General features: G+C 41.5%; 1 protein-coding gene across 1 annotated transcript in view; it reads left to right on the top strand.

Annotated features, from left to right (window-relative positions):
- Nucleotides 1–12,915, top strand: part of LOC126354485 (cytochrome P450 4g15-like) — a 96,336-nt gene extending 83,421 nt beyond the window's left edge. The window contains exon 6 of the mRNA XM_050004204.1: nt 10,330–12,915. Coding sequence (XP_049860161.1) covers nt 10,330–10,770 — 441 coding nt within the window. The 3' untranslated portion in view covers nt 10,771–12,915. The remainder of the gene's footprint in view (nt 1–10,329) is intronic.
- Nucleotides 12,916–17,260: the final 4,345 nt, after the last annotated feature.

The following is a 17,260-nucleotide window of genomic DNA, read 5'->3' as shown; positions in this document are numbered from 1 at the left end:
ACACGTATCATGCCTTTCAAGCAATTTTAAAATACCCTCTTCATGAAAACTTGCCGCCTGCGGCGATAACGAAGAGTAGACTGCCATTTTCAAGTCGTCGTCGTCATTGTAACGGTTGCACTGAGGTGTTGTTTGAGGTGGAGGAACAGGTGGTAATCGCTCGGCGCAAGGTAAGGACTGTAGCCGGCCGCTGTGGCCGAGCGGTTCTAGGCGATTCAGTCTAAGTCGTTTAAGTCGTTCTAAGTTCTAGGGGACTGATGTCCTAAGATGATAAGTCCCATAGTGCTCAGAGCCATTTGAACCATTTTTTTAAAGGAGTATAGGGTGGGTGGTCTAAAACTCCCCAGCCAAAACTGTCCAATAATTTGCGGGTCTGACCTGCAGTGTGAGGTTCAAAAATGGTTCAAATGGCTCTGAGCACTATGGGACTCAACTGCTGTGGTCATTAGTCCCCTAGAACTTAGAACTACTTAAACCTAACTAACCTAAGGACATCACACACATCCATGCCCGAGGCAGGATTCGAACCTGCGACTGTAGCAGTCGCACGGTTCCGGACTGCGCGCCTAGAACCGCGAGACCACCGCGGCCGGCGCTGCAGTGTGAGGTCTTGCATTGTCATGGAGAAGTACAATTCCCTTTTTCAGCATGCCGCATCTTTTGTTTTGAATCGCTCTGCGTAGCTTTCTTAGGGTTTGGCAGAATGCTTCTACATTGATAGTGGTTCCTCTTTGCGTGAAGTCGACCAACAAAACACCCTGCCCATTCTAAAATACCGACGCCATGATTTTGCGCTAGGACAGAGACTGTTTGGCTTTCACTTTTCCAGGCCAGTGTGTGTCTCCATTCCATGCTCTGTTGCTTCGATTCAAGCTGTGCGAAACCCATGTTTCGTCTCCAGTTACGATCTGACTCAAGAAGCCGTCACCTTCTTCGTGTTAACGAGTCAAGAACTTCATCGCACCTCAAATCTTTGGTTTTTGTAGCCTTCTGTTAGGAGTTTCGGGATCCAACGGAAGCACAGTATCCTAAACATTAGGTGTTCAGAAAGAATGCTGTAAAGCACTGATCTCGACACGTCAGGAAACTCGTTTGAAAGACCTGTTCTTGTGAAGCGCCTGATCTCGCGAATCCTCGCTTCAGCTGAAGCCACCAAATCGTCTGTAGTCAAAGAAGGGCAACCGGAGCGGTCCTCATCATGGACATTGTGACGGCCATATTTGAATTCTGAAACCCACTTATGCACTTCGCTTTCACTCATAACAGTATTACCGTACTCTTCGCAAATCTGTCGATGAATTTCTGCAGCAGACAGGTTCATTGCTGACAAAAACCGTATCACTGAGCGAACCTCACACGCGGCGGGCGAGTTGATAGTCTCAAACATTTTGAAAGCACAGAAAAGAACCGTACAGGTTAGCTACAGAGCTGAAACTGAGCACAGTTGTTCCTGAGGCATGGCAGTACACGACACACGCGCTCCTTGCGGTATGCACGCGAACTACTAGTGTCTACAACAGAACGGACCTTACTTAAAAACTCGCCTCATACTTTCCAGCCTAAAATTCTTCGATTCTTTTCATGCTTAGCATCTAAACCTAACCACTAATCATATTATTATGCACTGTTTGTGGCGCAAGCGTTAGAACTCGCGACCGACGGGGAAGAAACCAAGAGGGATAACAGCTGTGAGATATCTTTAGAAGACGTGAGGTAAGCAGATTACCTCCAGCTGTTCTGGGGAAAGTGATCACAGACAGTTCTTGCTAAAATCCACCGTATTTGTTAATCCCGGCACATCTATAATGTGGGAAGTTTCATTTACTGTAACCAGCTTCGTAGCTTATGAGGCTCAAATCACCGTTTACTGTGAGACTACATCGTACCACCCACCCTATCATTCGTTTCAGTATCTTCGACTTAACGCTGTGCTTTAAGGTTGCTGTGGATGACAACCAAAGGGATCGCGCTATGAAAATAAATGGTACCCCAGTCAATCACTCCCACTTCTCGGGCTGTAGGCGGTCGACAGTCATGTTGGTATCCCATCACTCTCCAGAGCTCTCCAGACACGTCTTCGCTGGTCATCGCGGCTCTGTTCGAAGGGGGACACACCACTGGAGACAATTGTACCCCACTCAATGAGATTCCAGGCTTAAGAGATGCCCGGAGACGTCCTTAAAGGCAGTACCATATCAACCTGACTGTCACCTGCCATAAGGACCGACAGCCAGAAGTGATGGTCTAGGATGCCATTTCTTTTCATAGCAGGACTCTTTTGGTTGTCATCTGCGTCACTTTCGACTGGACGTAGTGCAGCGATATGTCGACAATATTCTACATTCCATTTTGGTGCCCTTCATGGCAACCCTTCGTTGGGTTGTATTTGAGCAAGATAATGGCCGCCTGTATTTGGCAATAGTTTCTACTGCTTGTCTTCGTGCTTGCCAAACCCAACCTTGGCCAGTGATATCGCCGTATCTCTCCCCAACTGAGAACGTTTGGAGCATTTTGGGCAGTGCACTCCAACCAACGCGTCAGCTGGACAGAATTTGGCACGATATCCTTAAAGAGGACATCCAACAACTCTGTCAATCAGTGCCAACTCGAATGTCTGCTTGCATAAAGACCAGAGGTATCCAACGCGTTATTGGCTTGCTCAATTTGCGAAGCTCTTTCTCTTGAGTAAGTTATCCAGTTTTTCTGGATCTTTAATAATTTGAGTGGACATGTGCATCAGAGAAAGGCAAGAGATCAGGTCTTCCAACGGGACCATGATTTGTAAATCATTCCAGTTGCGGGCTTTCGAATAAAAATCTGGTCCTCAATTACGTACCCTCAGAGTTGAAATATTTAAATTTTTGGCTGGTTTCGTTGTCTAGGGGCTGGAAAACGTAGTTGCTGCATTACAAGCCAGATGCTGCTGAGTCTACAGTATACAAAATGAATATACACATAAATCGAATGGTCGAAAATTCCTATCACTCGGTAATTGCCAATTTTGAATGTAACAGAAATTTATAAATGAAAGATTAAAATTAAATAAAATCTGCAGGTACTATTTTAACGACTTTAAATGATGAGTACGATAGCAGAATTACCTTTAAGAATGCCATTTATTACTGTAAAACACTTATTGGTATCGATGGTCCAGCAATTAAATGAAATATAAGTTGAATAACAGGGAAACTTCACGTAATTAGTTATGAGCAACAACACAGCTTGCAAGATATTCACTTCTAAACGCATACTACGTCTTCACTGCAGAGGCCACGCAAATCTCACAATCTCACAAGTGCACAAGTCGGCAGTACGAAATATTTCTATCTCCTGTGACCACGCGCAAACTGCTCAACACTCTCCAAATATTTCCCACAACAGTCCATCGCGCCTTCCTGTCCAGCACCCCTGTCCTGTGCCACCTGATGCTCCTCCCCCACTTCCCTCCAAACTCTTCATTGACTTTGATAGTCGCCTATCATAGTAACGAACGCTGTGATTGGCGAGAGCGCTCCCGCCATGTCTTCAAGCCAATGCACACTCACAGACATATGGAAACACATACGAGATACTGGATTTACATTTAAACTATAGAGGACTTATGGCCTGATGCGACGAATAGTAATTGGCCATTTTGACCTCCAATAACTCGCGTACTATACAAGTTAAATGCCTGTAATTCATACCAACTTAGGTTTACACTAATAGCTTTCTAAAGACAAGTCGATCGATAAAATCGGATGAACCGTTTAGATTTTGGAAATTCGTTGCTGGGTCTTACTTGTACAATTTCTAGATACTAAAGTTCAGACTAATAAAGATATTGAAAATCTGATTAAATCTGATTACACCATCAGAATCGTCGTGCAAATAATGGTAGCGTACATGTTTCTTTTTAAGGTATCATAATTCCTCTGACTATTATCAGTTTCTGCATGAACTGTGAAATGTCTGCCATTATGGTTCCACAAGGTCCGCCATCTTTGGCACTCCCGGGATACAAATCTCCTTCATCGACACAAAGCACAGCCCTCGACACAACGTCAACATGGAATTCCCAGCCACGCGGTCGGCCTGAACCAAGCGCTGGGGCTACCCCTCTTGCTCCGGCTATTGTTCAGGACCACGCGGTTGCTGACGAGCCCCGGGTTGCCGAACGGGCCCGTACGGCGACGCCAACTCCGAACTTACAATATCTTTAGGGCGCCACAACTCTCCCGTCGCCTCACATGGTGTTCGACCAAACCTTCAGGTTGAGGGCAACTTCACTTCATTCACATTAACTCTACCACTAGTCAGTCATTTTACACTTTGGTAAGCGGCCAGAAATTTTTTCAGCACAATTCATTCTTTCCCAGCTAACCAACTTTAAAGAAGACTAATGGCCATTATTGTATTCTCTCATAATTATGAATACTGTTATTCGTTTGCCAACTGTAGTGGAAATAGCGTGTAATCATTAGAGAACATATCTTTTGCGAAAGTCTAGTTAAAATAGCCAATTATTTGTAAATATATGTACAAGTAGATATTTTTGGCTTGGTTTCGTGGAGTAAATTTCAGCATGGTTTTATTCCAAACGCTGCCAAATAAAAACAGATAGAATGTTATCTTAATGAGATTTGCTTTGGAGTGGAGTGTCCAAGCTACAGCTGTTCACAGTTTATAAATTTTCTAGAAAATATTTCACCCAGTTTAAATTGCCATGTGCTCGTATGCAGAGTGAATCACTTAGCACCTGCACCGCAAATATTTCGGACTTGGAAGGCGCTATCGATATGGCGTTTTCACGTAACTGAATTTTAGGTGAGGGAGCGTATTTGCAGTCAGTACGCCGAGTATTACCAGTGTCCAGTGTATATTTGTTTACAATAGTTGCAAATATTTCAGTGGAACAATGCCTATTGACAGTACCACAACGAAAGAAGAGTAAATTAAAATATAGATGCTATTTGTTGTAGAAGCCTAGTGCAAGAAGTTTGAGATATCGTAGTCTGACCGCTCTAAACACCGGTCGTTGGTTGTTCTATGTGGTAGCATAAACGAATGTGAATTAGGCGTCGGTGCGTATATGCAGCACTATATGGGTGTTAATACGTCTCAAGAGATGTCTTGTTGTTAAATGAGACATTGCCTGGGACAAACGAAAGACAAGCAAAGGTGAATACAGTACCTCTGCAGGGTAGGACAAATAAGGAGCCGATGCCCGTGCTTAAAATGGCCACCACCAGCGCAATACGAGTTTGCAGTCTGCCATGGAATGATTGCTACGCACATTCTATCACTGCAGTGAAAACTGCAGCGCAGGCAGCAGTAATACGCCGTTTCATATCATCTAGTGTGGTTGGTATGTCCTTACAGACAGTGTCTTTCAGCTTCCTCCATAGAAAAAAAAAATCCAAAGGCGTCAGATCTGGGAACAGGCCGGTCCAAGTATAGGTCCGCTTCGTCCAATCCATCGATTTGGAAACGATCCCTGAAAACATAAAGTCACAATTCGTGCACTATCAGTCGGACAATCATCATATGGATACCACAGGTTCCTCCGAGACTCAAAGAGAACGTCTTGTAACATGTGTGGGAGATGGTCCGTTGGGAGATTGAGATACTTCCGTGAATTCAGTGTTCCATCTACGAACAACGGGCCTGTGAAGAAATGGTGCACTATTTCACACCACTCGTTTAACCTTCGTGGACGCTGACGTACCACCTCATGAACCTGACAGGTATTATCAACAGAACAGTAATGTACGTTATTAAGATTTACTTGTATTTGACAAGTAAACGTTTCTTCATCTGTAAAAAAGAAAAATGGCACACCTGGAATATCATGTCTTAAACCCCATGTTCAAAAGTTCACAAGATTCGCAAAATCATTTCCATGCAGCACTTGCTTTAGAGAAATGTGGCAGAGGTGCAACTTACGACTCATGTCGTGGGATTGCACGGGAACTACTTTGCTCATCTAGCAGTCACAACGTTAATTTCACCCTCCACTCCAGTCACACATTTCATTCTGTTACATATTTTAGGCGTTACACTACTGCCTGCACGCAATTGTTTGAAGAGGTTCACAAATAATTGTCGTGATCATTAACGTCCATTATGATATCTTCCAGCGTATACAGTACACGAATGAACGGCATTCTTCCTGCATTCACTATAAACCATGAGTATGTCCTCTTTTTCCGCATTGGGAAATACCATCTTCCAAGTACATCCTACTGCGCCCACTCTCACACAGGCAGAACCGTCGCAGTGTACACACAACACTATGTAAACAAACACAACGCCTTCGCCTGGCATCTAAGAGGTAGGAAGGAACAGAAAGCTGCCGGCGTTCACAATACTGTAACTAGTAAACTACTTGCATAGCTCCCTACAACGAACACCGTTGACATTCTCATTTACGCTACTTTTAGGATATTACTGCCAATAAGCGTGATACTATTTAAAATTTTGTAACTATTGTAAACAACTGGACTTTCGGAAACGTCTCAAAATCTGTGTATTGGCTGCAAATAAGTGCTATTGCCTATATTTCAGTTCCGTGAAAATCGCGTATCTATAACGCTTCCCATATCCGAAATATTTGCGGTGCAAGTGTTAGGTGATTCCCGCTATATGTAAGCCGGAATATTTAGAAGCTTGTATGCTACTGAAAAACTCTTGACCATTTATTAAATTTATTTTTGGTGCTATGCACATTGACATGCAGAACGGGATGTATAGCATTCTACTTTTTGTTAAATGAAGGGATAGACCCAACGTGAAAAAAATATTTTGCATTCTTTTGAAAACATCTTTACCATATTTCTGGTCTGAAAAAACACACATTCTCGTAATACACCAGTTGCAACTAAGACTGAATCTTGTGGAACCTCCATAATGATTTCTCTGTAATAAAACTATCTACCTCTTTAGCAGGAAAACATAAAACATTTTCAATAAAAATGATAGTCAATTGCCACTTCATTAATTCTTACATACTATGTGGCCAGAAATTTATTGACACCCATTTGAATACACTGTGTTGTTTCAAGTTATGTATACAAAGCTATGAGTAGGGTACAATGCTCCATTGCCGTAGATACTTTTTTTTTCCAGAAAGAGGTAACTGAAAAAACTGAGTGAGTGAGAATGGAACGTGACTATAGTTGGTCATAGGTTCATGCATCCTGGCGTAAATTTGCAGGTAGTTACATGTTGTCCCCAGATCGTTTTTAATGATTTTATCGTGAAGTGTAAGCATTAACAAAGCTCTAGACTCAGTAATCATTGTTGTTGGTGGAAGGAATTAACTAATGGAGACACTGGCTATAGAGATGAAATTCAGCTATTGCAGAAGACATCTTTCATATCTCATGTGCTCAGATATCAGGGAGATGACAATACGTTTGTGTGGATGAACACGTTGCTGTTACCCATAACACGTGCACCAACATTTAGCAACGTCACACAACTCGCATGTAATAGATACCAACACTGTCTCTTTGTCAAACCCATAAAGATTCACCTTGCCAGTGTAGAGAGAAATCAGAGTAAAGGAACTGGTGCCTGATCGCAAAATGTACTCAAGATTGCCGTCATTGTTCAAGATATACCATACTTTTTTCGTTTCAACAAATATTTGCAGCAGTTTCACCTAACATTTTTCTAGAACAGCTCATTTTTTTCTAATTCATAAACTTCATACTCTCCGTTCGCAAAATCTAATACAAGGGTATTAGAGATTTTCTTGCCACTCCCATTCAAAAGTTTTGGCAGGTCCATCGTAATATTTTATTACATGTTTACAGGTAGTTCAGTTTAATGACGTCAAACCTTAACAAGTAGTACTATGCTTCATGTAGTATACCACATGAAAATCACTTTCTCTTACAATTTGCACATTACATAATGAATATGCCGTTCATTTCCTTAATTCAAATTGTCGCTGAAATGATAACCAACATTATTTAGCTCATTGCAAACTGCACCGTCGTAGAACTGACGAGCAGTGGGAGGCTGTTTCATGCAATTACGACGAACTGTGAATGATGAGATACGTGAAGACGTCACCAAAGGCTGCTGTTATTTACGACATTGTATTTTAATGAGAGTGAAACTCGAAGGTATATCATCGTATGAGGACTATTTTTTCACACAGTCAGTGTTTGAATCTTAGTTTTACTAGAAGGCAAAATAAAAGTGGTTTGATATCATCCTTCAGTAATTCAGAGCTAGACTTGTGTATCAGCATGTTAACGTTTCTGTGCACGAAAATTGATCATTGCACAGTGGGTTAAAGAAAAGCGCATTGATTTTCGTGTTTCTGCCCTTGGATGATGTGGAATAAGTTTATGCCAGATCAGTTCGTCGCCCGAAACAGAGTAAAAACTATCAATCGTGCTTCAAGGCCAATGTAAATAAATTTCCTGTTCAGTATGTTATGAATTATAGGAAAGTGTGCCATGAAGGCTAAATCCTGTGATAGGATCCGTCGTTAGGTGATTTTGAAACACAGAAAAGATACTAATCATACTGAATGAAATTTTACTAACACTTTACAAAATATTGACAGTATAAAAGTATATATAAATATACAATCCGCTGTTAGACATCCACTGCTTCATTAAGCCCTCATCTGCTCTTTCCAGTACATTACAGTACACAAACCCATCTGCTTCTTCATGTTTCTAGTGTCATGTAACCATCGTCCATTAGGTCATCATCTCAGTCGTACCTTATTTCTTTGGACCCAGTAAAGATCTTCCATGGTCCACGATACCATTGATTCTCCTGACTACACTTGTCAGCCACCTCTTTCATTTTCATTATGGTCGTAATTACATCTTTTACTATATTCTTTCGTAACCCTTTTTTCCCCCAGCATTCATCTCTAGATGAAAAATCCTCGTTTATTTGATGGTTCTTGAAATGAAGATCCCTGTCTAATTGTCGGAAGTCAAAACTGATATTATACATTGATCGAAAACTTTTATTTCCAGACATATCAAAGGTTAGTTTTAAAAATCATATACAGTTCACCAAAAGCACTCAAAGTAGTGTACACTCTTCTATTTATTTCTTTTACTGAACATCCAGTCATGGTTTCCAACTGTTTTAAATACAAAATCCCAAATGTTTCTATGACTCCATTGCTACCTTATGTAATTTTCTTTTCCTTGTAGTCACCGTACATTTTAATCTTGCTGTAATTTATTTTGTAGGCTAACTTTTAAACTTAATCTGTGAAAGTCTGCCATCTTTCTTTTTAATTTATCTGTACTAGAGGCAAACACTACAACGTCAATAAAATAAGTGATTCAAATGTGACTCATCGGCACTCAGTCCCTTTTTTACCCAATTTAATGATCTGAAAGCCTGTGTGACTGCTGCAGATAGTTTTAATGATATGGAACCTCCCTGTGGGCCTCCGCCCTCCAATTATAAATTTCTCATTGACCTGAAGGAAGCTGCAGCACTGACATATACTCTTCAGCTTACTAATGTAGATTGGATTAGTGGCCTGTTCCTAAAAGGCAGTTTGTACAAATTTGGTTGAAACTGGTTCAAATATTTTCTCCAAATTTATGAATTGCAGACACAATGACAATTGAAACTTCCTGGCAGATTAAAACTGTGCCGGACCGAGACTCGAACTCGGGACCTTTGCCTTTCGCAGACAAGTGCTCTACCAACTGAGCTACCTAACTACGACTCACTCTCCATCCTCACAGCTTTACTTCTGCTAGTATCTCGTCTCCTACCATCCAAACTTTACAGTAGCTCTCCTGGGAACGTTGCAGAACTAGCACTCCTGAAAGAAAGGATATTGCGGAGACATGGCTTAGCCACAGCCTAGGGCTAAGCCATGTCTCCGCAATATCCTTTCTATCAGGAGTGCTAGTTCTGCAGGTTAGCAGGAGCGCTTCTGTAAAGTTTGGAAGGTAGGAGACGAGATACTGGCAGAAGTAAAGCTGTGAGGACGGAGTGTGAGTCACGTTTGGGTAGCTCAGATGGTAGAGCACTTGCCCACGAAAGGCAAAGGTCTCGAGTTAGAGTCCGGTCCGGCACACAGTCTTAATCTGCCAGGAAGTTTCATATCAGCGCGCATTCCGCTGCAGAGTGAAGATCTCACACTGACAATTTATTATCGTTACTCCATTTTGTAAATTTGTCATGGCCTGAAAAAAGGCCTGTTCTATTGTATAGACTTCTTGCTGCTTTGACTGATCAGATTCTAACTTTTTTTTTCTATGCTGAGTAGTTGTGCATACGAACCATGTAAAACAACAACCTGCATCACGCGGAGCAGACAGTAGCATTGAACTGATCTTGTTTTAGGAGACGCTGAGGCTGTTCTCGGTAGTGCCAACACTTCCACACTACGCAAGCGAAGACATCCAGCTGGCGGGCGGGCGGTACACGGCCTCCCGCGGCAGCTGCGTGCTGCTGGCGCTGTGCCTGTTGCAGCGACAGCCACACCTCTTCCCAGAACCAGACAAGTTCGATCCGGGCCGCTTCCTGGAGGGCGGCTCTGCCCACTCCAGGTTGCCGTACAGCTACGTGCCGTTTGGCGCCGGGTCCCGCATGTGTGTGGGTGCGCGCTTCGCCCAGCTGGAGATAAAGACTGTGTTGGCTTCGGTGCTGAGAAGGTTTCACATATTACCTGGGTCCAGCAGAGAAGAGCTGGAAGAGGTGGCGTTGGCTGTCACTGGACTGCCCCTCAGTGGACTCAGGGTCTCTTGTGTACCGCGAAACAACCTACCAGTGCGTACAACATAGTCCCATTGGATGACTAAACCTGTGACTGCTTGTACGAGGGTCGATAGGACTCCACAACTTGCATCCTTATGTACAGGGTGGTCCAAAAGTTCGGAAACACCCTCATAAAACTCAAATGGAGTAGCAAACAAGGAAACAGACTCCCTACACACGAGGAACGGGAAGGGGGAAACTTTATAGGCTATGCCACTAACATGGCGGCCATCTTGATAGCCGCCATCTTGATAGCCGCCATCTTGGATTCAACTCCAAAATTTCACATGGGAATATGGTCGTGTGACATATCAAACAGATAGAGAATTTTACCACAAAAACAATGCCGTTGTTATTTTAGACGTAGCGTTATTCATTCTCCGGTTATAGCCAGTTACTTGTGGCAGCGGTGGGACGCTTGGCAGCATGTGTGTTATGTGCCAAAGAGGCGTTACGCCGATGTTACACAGTACCGAGAGATCACCAACAGTCACAGGAATTGCTGGATATGTTGTCCATTATGTTGGATTGTTAATTCTATCCTCCGAACCCAGTCCTGATGAACTTTGACCAACACATCTGGCTGAATTTGACCACACGCATCAACAATGCGCTGCTTTAGATGATGCAAATCCCGTAGTTTCACAGGATAAACCATTGCTTTGACATGACCCCAAAGATAAAAATCCAAAGGAGTCAAATCTGGTGAACGTGGAGGCCACTCCCTACTCCCAATCCACTTTTGAGGGAATTGAACGTCCAGGTATTCTCGCATATTGTGCCCATAATGTGGTGGGACTCCATCATGCTGGAAGAATTCCGGAAATGTCCCGTCCTCTGTTAACAACGAGAGAAACACTTCTTCATCCAATAACCTCAGATAACCACTGGTTAAAACGTTAGCATGAGTAAATGATGCCTAACAGTTAAACACATGTAACATAGCAGGCATGGGATAGTCACTTTGCACCGTTTCAGACCCATTTTTATGACATCTCAGTACGTAATACTCACGCTGCCGAGCGTTCCACTGATGCCGCAAGTAATTGGCTATAACCCGAGAATGAATAAAGTTATGTTTAAAATAACAATGGCATTGTTTTTCTGGTGAAATTCTCTATCTGTTTGATATGTCACATGAGCACATTCCCATTTGAAATTTTGGAGTTGAATCCAAGATAGCGGCTTTCAAGATGGCCGCCATGTTGGTGGCATAGCCTGTAAAGTTTCCCCCTTCCCGTTCCTCGTGTGTAGGGACTCACTCCATTTAGAATTTATCAGGGTGTTTCCGGACTTTTGGACCACCATGTAGTGTCCCGTTCAGCGAGGCCAAAGTTTGCTGAAAGATGAAAATTTTGACACTTTTTTTTACACGGACCTGGTGGACAACATTCGCTCCAGATATGGAACCTATACCCTTTTTCAGGAAACTCAAACCACTAAAGTCATGCTGGCATATCTTGGGTTCTGATTCAAATATTTAGTCGGTCAGTTCTCCCTCATATTCACAAACTTGCATATGTTGCTGGACAAGTACTCCTATAAGGTTTGATTCAGTTGCAAGCAGGTCCTGGCATACTGTAGATTTTGTTAGAGGCATGGGCTGTGATAAATATATATGTGTGTAGTGTTAGGCTGATTCATTACAGCCCACATTCCGCTAAAGACTAATTAACTTTGAATTGAATGCTCTGCATTATTGATAAAGTGTTCAAGACAAAGCTTGGCCTCTTTAAAGAGCAGAGGTATTATTTATAGTTATTTATTTATTTATTTGTGGCACGTTAAATACATAACTGTCTGATTTTATTTTAAATGACTGTGCTAATGGCTTCCCTTGTTGTAAGATTGCTTGACGTAAAATTATTTTACATAAGTTAATAAACACAACGTGTCTGTTCTAGTTTGAGGTCTTAGACAGAGCTAGGAACGCTAATCATTAGTATTTAATGTTATATAAATATGTCAAATTTGCTGTTGTTTGGAATAACTTGTTATTGTTTCTTGACAGCATCACATGAAATTCGATTAGAAGCTCTATGTCCTCCCTTTATTTTATGTCTTATGTCCACCACAGCTGTTAATTACCTTTTATACACTGTAAAATATTAGTAAGCTTCAAAGATTGTGTATTCAAATGGCAACTAATAAATCTATCTATATAAATAAAAATGTAAATGTTCGTTTGTTCAAAATCGTATGTCTCCAAAAGTTCTTCACCAATTCCTTCAAAATTGTGACACAATACTGCATTCCAATATTCGGGTTTATATATATATACTGTACATGAAGGGGAAACATTGCTACCAAAAATATCTCAGATTACTTGACCAAGTTGCTCCAGACTTTTACACAATACTATAATAAACATTTGGGCAATTACACACACACACACACACACACACACACACACACACACACACACACACGCGTGTATGTGAGAGAGAGGGGAGGATAAGATGGATAGAGGAAAGAGTTGCTGGACAGAAAGAGAGGGAAGGTGGAGCTGAGGAAAAACGAGAAGGGGAGGAGGAGATGGACAGAGACAGGGGGCAGAAGGTTAGGATAAATCTCCAATTTCAACACATATTATAAACTTGCATTTTCTCTTTGCTTTCTTATCCATTTAACGGCAATGAAACACTGCAATGCATGGTCAGTAACAGCTAGTTATTAATGAATGTCAAGCCAGGAAAAACAATCATAGAAGCTATGGGAAAAAGAGAGTTCTAGTGCAGACATTAGGCTTACATCAACGTCAGTATCATGAGAGCCATGGCCAGGCCTTTCCTGCCCTTTGTACACACCCCTCCACCTTTCCCCTCTGTCAACCCAAGTTATCTGTGCAATTCGAGATGGCGATTTGTCCTGGCATTTGCTACCATGTTAGAGTTTGTCCATTTGTGCTACACACATTTCCCCGTCCTTCTCTCCTCACCCTCCCTGTCTCCTCCTGTCCCCCTCTAATCCCCAATCCAAGATGGTGAACTAGCTCACGTGTGTTTAAATATGGATGCATTTCATTAATTATTTAAACAATTACACTGATACATGCTTGGCAACTTTTATTATTTATTATAAAAATCCTCTTCCACCCCTGGATCCAGGAAGAGGAACACACCACTGTCTGCTAAGAGGTCGGTGCTGGCCACATCAGAGGTTAAACATGATACCAGGTTTTTGCCAGCAGCCACACTCTGTTTAGTTGGGTTGTTTCGGGGAGAAGACCAGACAGTGAGGTCATCGGTCTCATCGGATAATGGAGGTATGGGGAAGTCGGCCGTGCCCTTTCAAAAGAACCATCCCAGCATTTGCCGATTTAGGGAAATCACAGAAAACCTAAATCAGGATGACGGGACATGGGATTGAACCGACTGTTTAGTACAGTGTATAGTGCAGTACTGCATTTCTTGATTGAGCTGACCCCAGTGTACAGAGAATCAGGTACTTTACATTGTTTTTCACGACTTTACAAGTCATCCAAGGACTTACTGTACTAAGGAGTGGAGTGTGTGCTCCTTGACGGGCACATGGAGTCAGGTGTGAGGCTCTGCTGTGGCTACCAGTGACCTAGTGAAAGTCAATGTGTTGAAGGTGTCGGAAATGCGTGCTGGAATTGGTGTCCTTTTATAATTATTATTTATTTACAAACAATTACTCTCCAGCAGTGGCGTGAGGGCGATGAGTGTGAGCAGGGGGACAGCATTGGTTAGCACACATGTCATTCGGCAGATAGCCCACTCCACATTCTGTTGTGCAGCCACTTGTCCCCCGGATAATATCCGTTGTTTCGCATCTTATAATCCAGTTGATCATACTGCGTAACTCGAGGCGCCACGTCACATAATCCAAGTGCTGCATAGTACTAATTTGTACGTACACCAGCGTATGGGCAGCACCTGAGAAGGCAGGCCTACACTGACACAAGTGCACACGCGATGTGCTAACCACATTGTTGAAATGAGTGACAGGGTGAGTGTGCAGTGCGTGCTGGGTGTTCTGACAGTAATTGCATATGACAAAACTTATTCACAACAGATACTTTAAAATTTATGCTCCACTCTACTGAGCATTTGAAAAGCCTTAAAATACATACTTGATAATGTTAAACATACTAAACAACTCTACATATTGTCTAAATTAGATCAGGCAGTACAACAATCAATTTCTATCTGAACTGATAAGTTAATCAGGTCAATTAATAACAACTAACTGTGCCAGTTTTTTTATTAACCGAAGCCAAGAGACATGAGAGGCAATGTTAACATAAAATAACAGCATTCACACAGCTAGTACATGTGGCTAGTTGTGTACAACTATTATTTACATAACAGTCATTATAATTCAGAAATAACTGAAACGTCCCTTAGAAAAATTATACATGACTGTGCTTAACCTGACACACAATATTGTTTTTTTTTTTTTTTTTTTTTGCGTGCAATGCAATCTTTCAATAACCCCTACAAAAGAATGGCCCTGACTAACATTAACCTATACCTTTCACAAATCACTTACCTCACTAAAAATCTTCGTTACTCGAACTACTGCAATACAGCAAGCGCCACTACTGCCAACTAAATAAAAGATTCAAACTACTGAAGGCACTAACTACTGATAGGCATAGTTAGCAAATGAAAGATTTTGATAGAGAACAAACAATATATTTACCTTAATAGTCATAATATATATATCCAGTCTTACAAATTTCAAAACTCTGCCATCTCTCTCCCCACATCCACCACTGCTGGCGGCTCATCTCCAACTGCGCAACGCTACACGCTGTTAGCATCCAGCTGTCGCTGCCCAACACTACAATGGCAGACAACAATGCAAACCAGCCACAGACTTCACACGGCACAGCTAGTGATTTTCATACAGAGTGCTACGTGGCGGCAGCGTTACGAATAAAAAAAACCTAAACAGCCTACTTACATAGCCCCCATGCTCCCCACAAAAAAATTACAAATTGTTTTGGGCAGTGGCCAATAGAGATTTGAAATTTTTTTCATAATTACAATAACAAAGAAATGAAATGCACACACTTATCGATACAATGTTGGTCAAAAGCTAAAATTTTCTCACAGTCCATAAAGACGGTACTGATCATTCATCAAAGTAAAATTGCAGTGTTTTTCTCTAAGTCTGAGTAGTAAAAGAAAATGCACATGGAAGTAATGGATTTCCATGCAGTCTTCAAGAAGTAGTGTTGTCCTTCCAACGGAAAGACAGTGCTGACTCTTGACATGCAGACAGGTAATGGGCCACAACAGAGCAAACCCACAGCAGAGACAGTCGAAGTTTTGAAGAATATTGGTAGGTAGGTCAACACAGAGTAGACCCATTGTAGTCCTGGTAGAGCTTACAGTATTGGTGGGCCACCAGAGGTGCAGACCCACTGCAGTCCTTGTAGAAATAATGGCATTGGTGAGTCATCAAAGGTGTAGACCCACTGTAGTCCTTGTAGAGATGGGCAGTTGCCAACTGTTGTGACTGTTCAGGTGCACATCACCAACGAAAAGTCTTGCGGAGAATATAGCAAGTCCATGAACCACCACTTGTCCACTCACAAAGCATTTGTTTCAAATGTCCTTAGAACCAGCAATGCTGTTATCCAGTCCCTTGCTGAATTATTAACACACATGCAAACACTATCAGTCCCTACTTCTCACATATTGTCCATATACTATGACCAACAGAAAGGTGTGCAGTGAAATGTAACTTACAAATTACTTAATTTGATCAACTGGTGTCAATTACAATTTTATAACATAAGAATACAATAACAAAGGTACAAAATACATCATTAAAGAACATAACAATACAGATAACATTTGTAGTAATAGGGGCTTTACAAACGATTCGAAATAACAAATACATCAGTATTACAAAAATTATGACATAAGTACATAAATAAAAGATCAGAAAAACTTTTGAAACATCAACTTCACACATGAGCATTACAAAAAAAAAAAAAACAGAATAAATAATGTGTAAACATCTTTACGAAGTAATAACATGTTATTAATGCAAATTATATTTGAGGAAAACAGTATTCCTCATCATAGTGAATGTAGCTTAGTATTAGAAGAGAAAAAATTCTATGAAACAGTGCACAGAGACAGGAAGAAAACAAATACACAAGGGTACACAAACACACAGTGAGATAACACAAGAGGAAAGGGCAGAGTTTGTTTTCAGTGTAACATTTGGTACTGCAGTCCAACCCAAAACTTCATTCCATAGATCTTTTGTCTTATTTCAACATTTGTTTCCACCAAAAAAAAATCCTATCCAAGCATGCTTTCTGTATTTATATGTTCACATATTTCTTACCTCATCATTTATTTTCCAGTATCTTACCTCATCATTTATTTCCATGAATATCCTACCTGTACCTGCTTTCTGTACTTTTCTCGTATAACTTCTCAATGCATTTCTTCCAATGCATCGCAACTCATTCTGTTATATAGTCTACCCCCTCTTAAGCTAACTTAAATCTACTGAGCTCAGATGCTAA

The sequence above is a fragment of the Schistocerca gregaria genome, chromosome 3, assembly GCF_023897955.1.
Source record: "Schistocerca gregaria isolate iqSchGreg1 chromosome 3, iqSchGreg1.2, whole genome shotgun sequence".
Taxonomy (NCBI): domain Eukaryota; kingdom Metazoa; phylum Arthropoda; class Insecta; order Orthoptera; family Acrididae; genus Schistocerca; species Schistocerca gregaria.
Note: the sequence above shows the minus strand (reverse complement) of the source record. Positions and strands in the feature narration are given on the sequence as shown.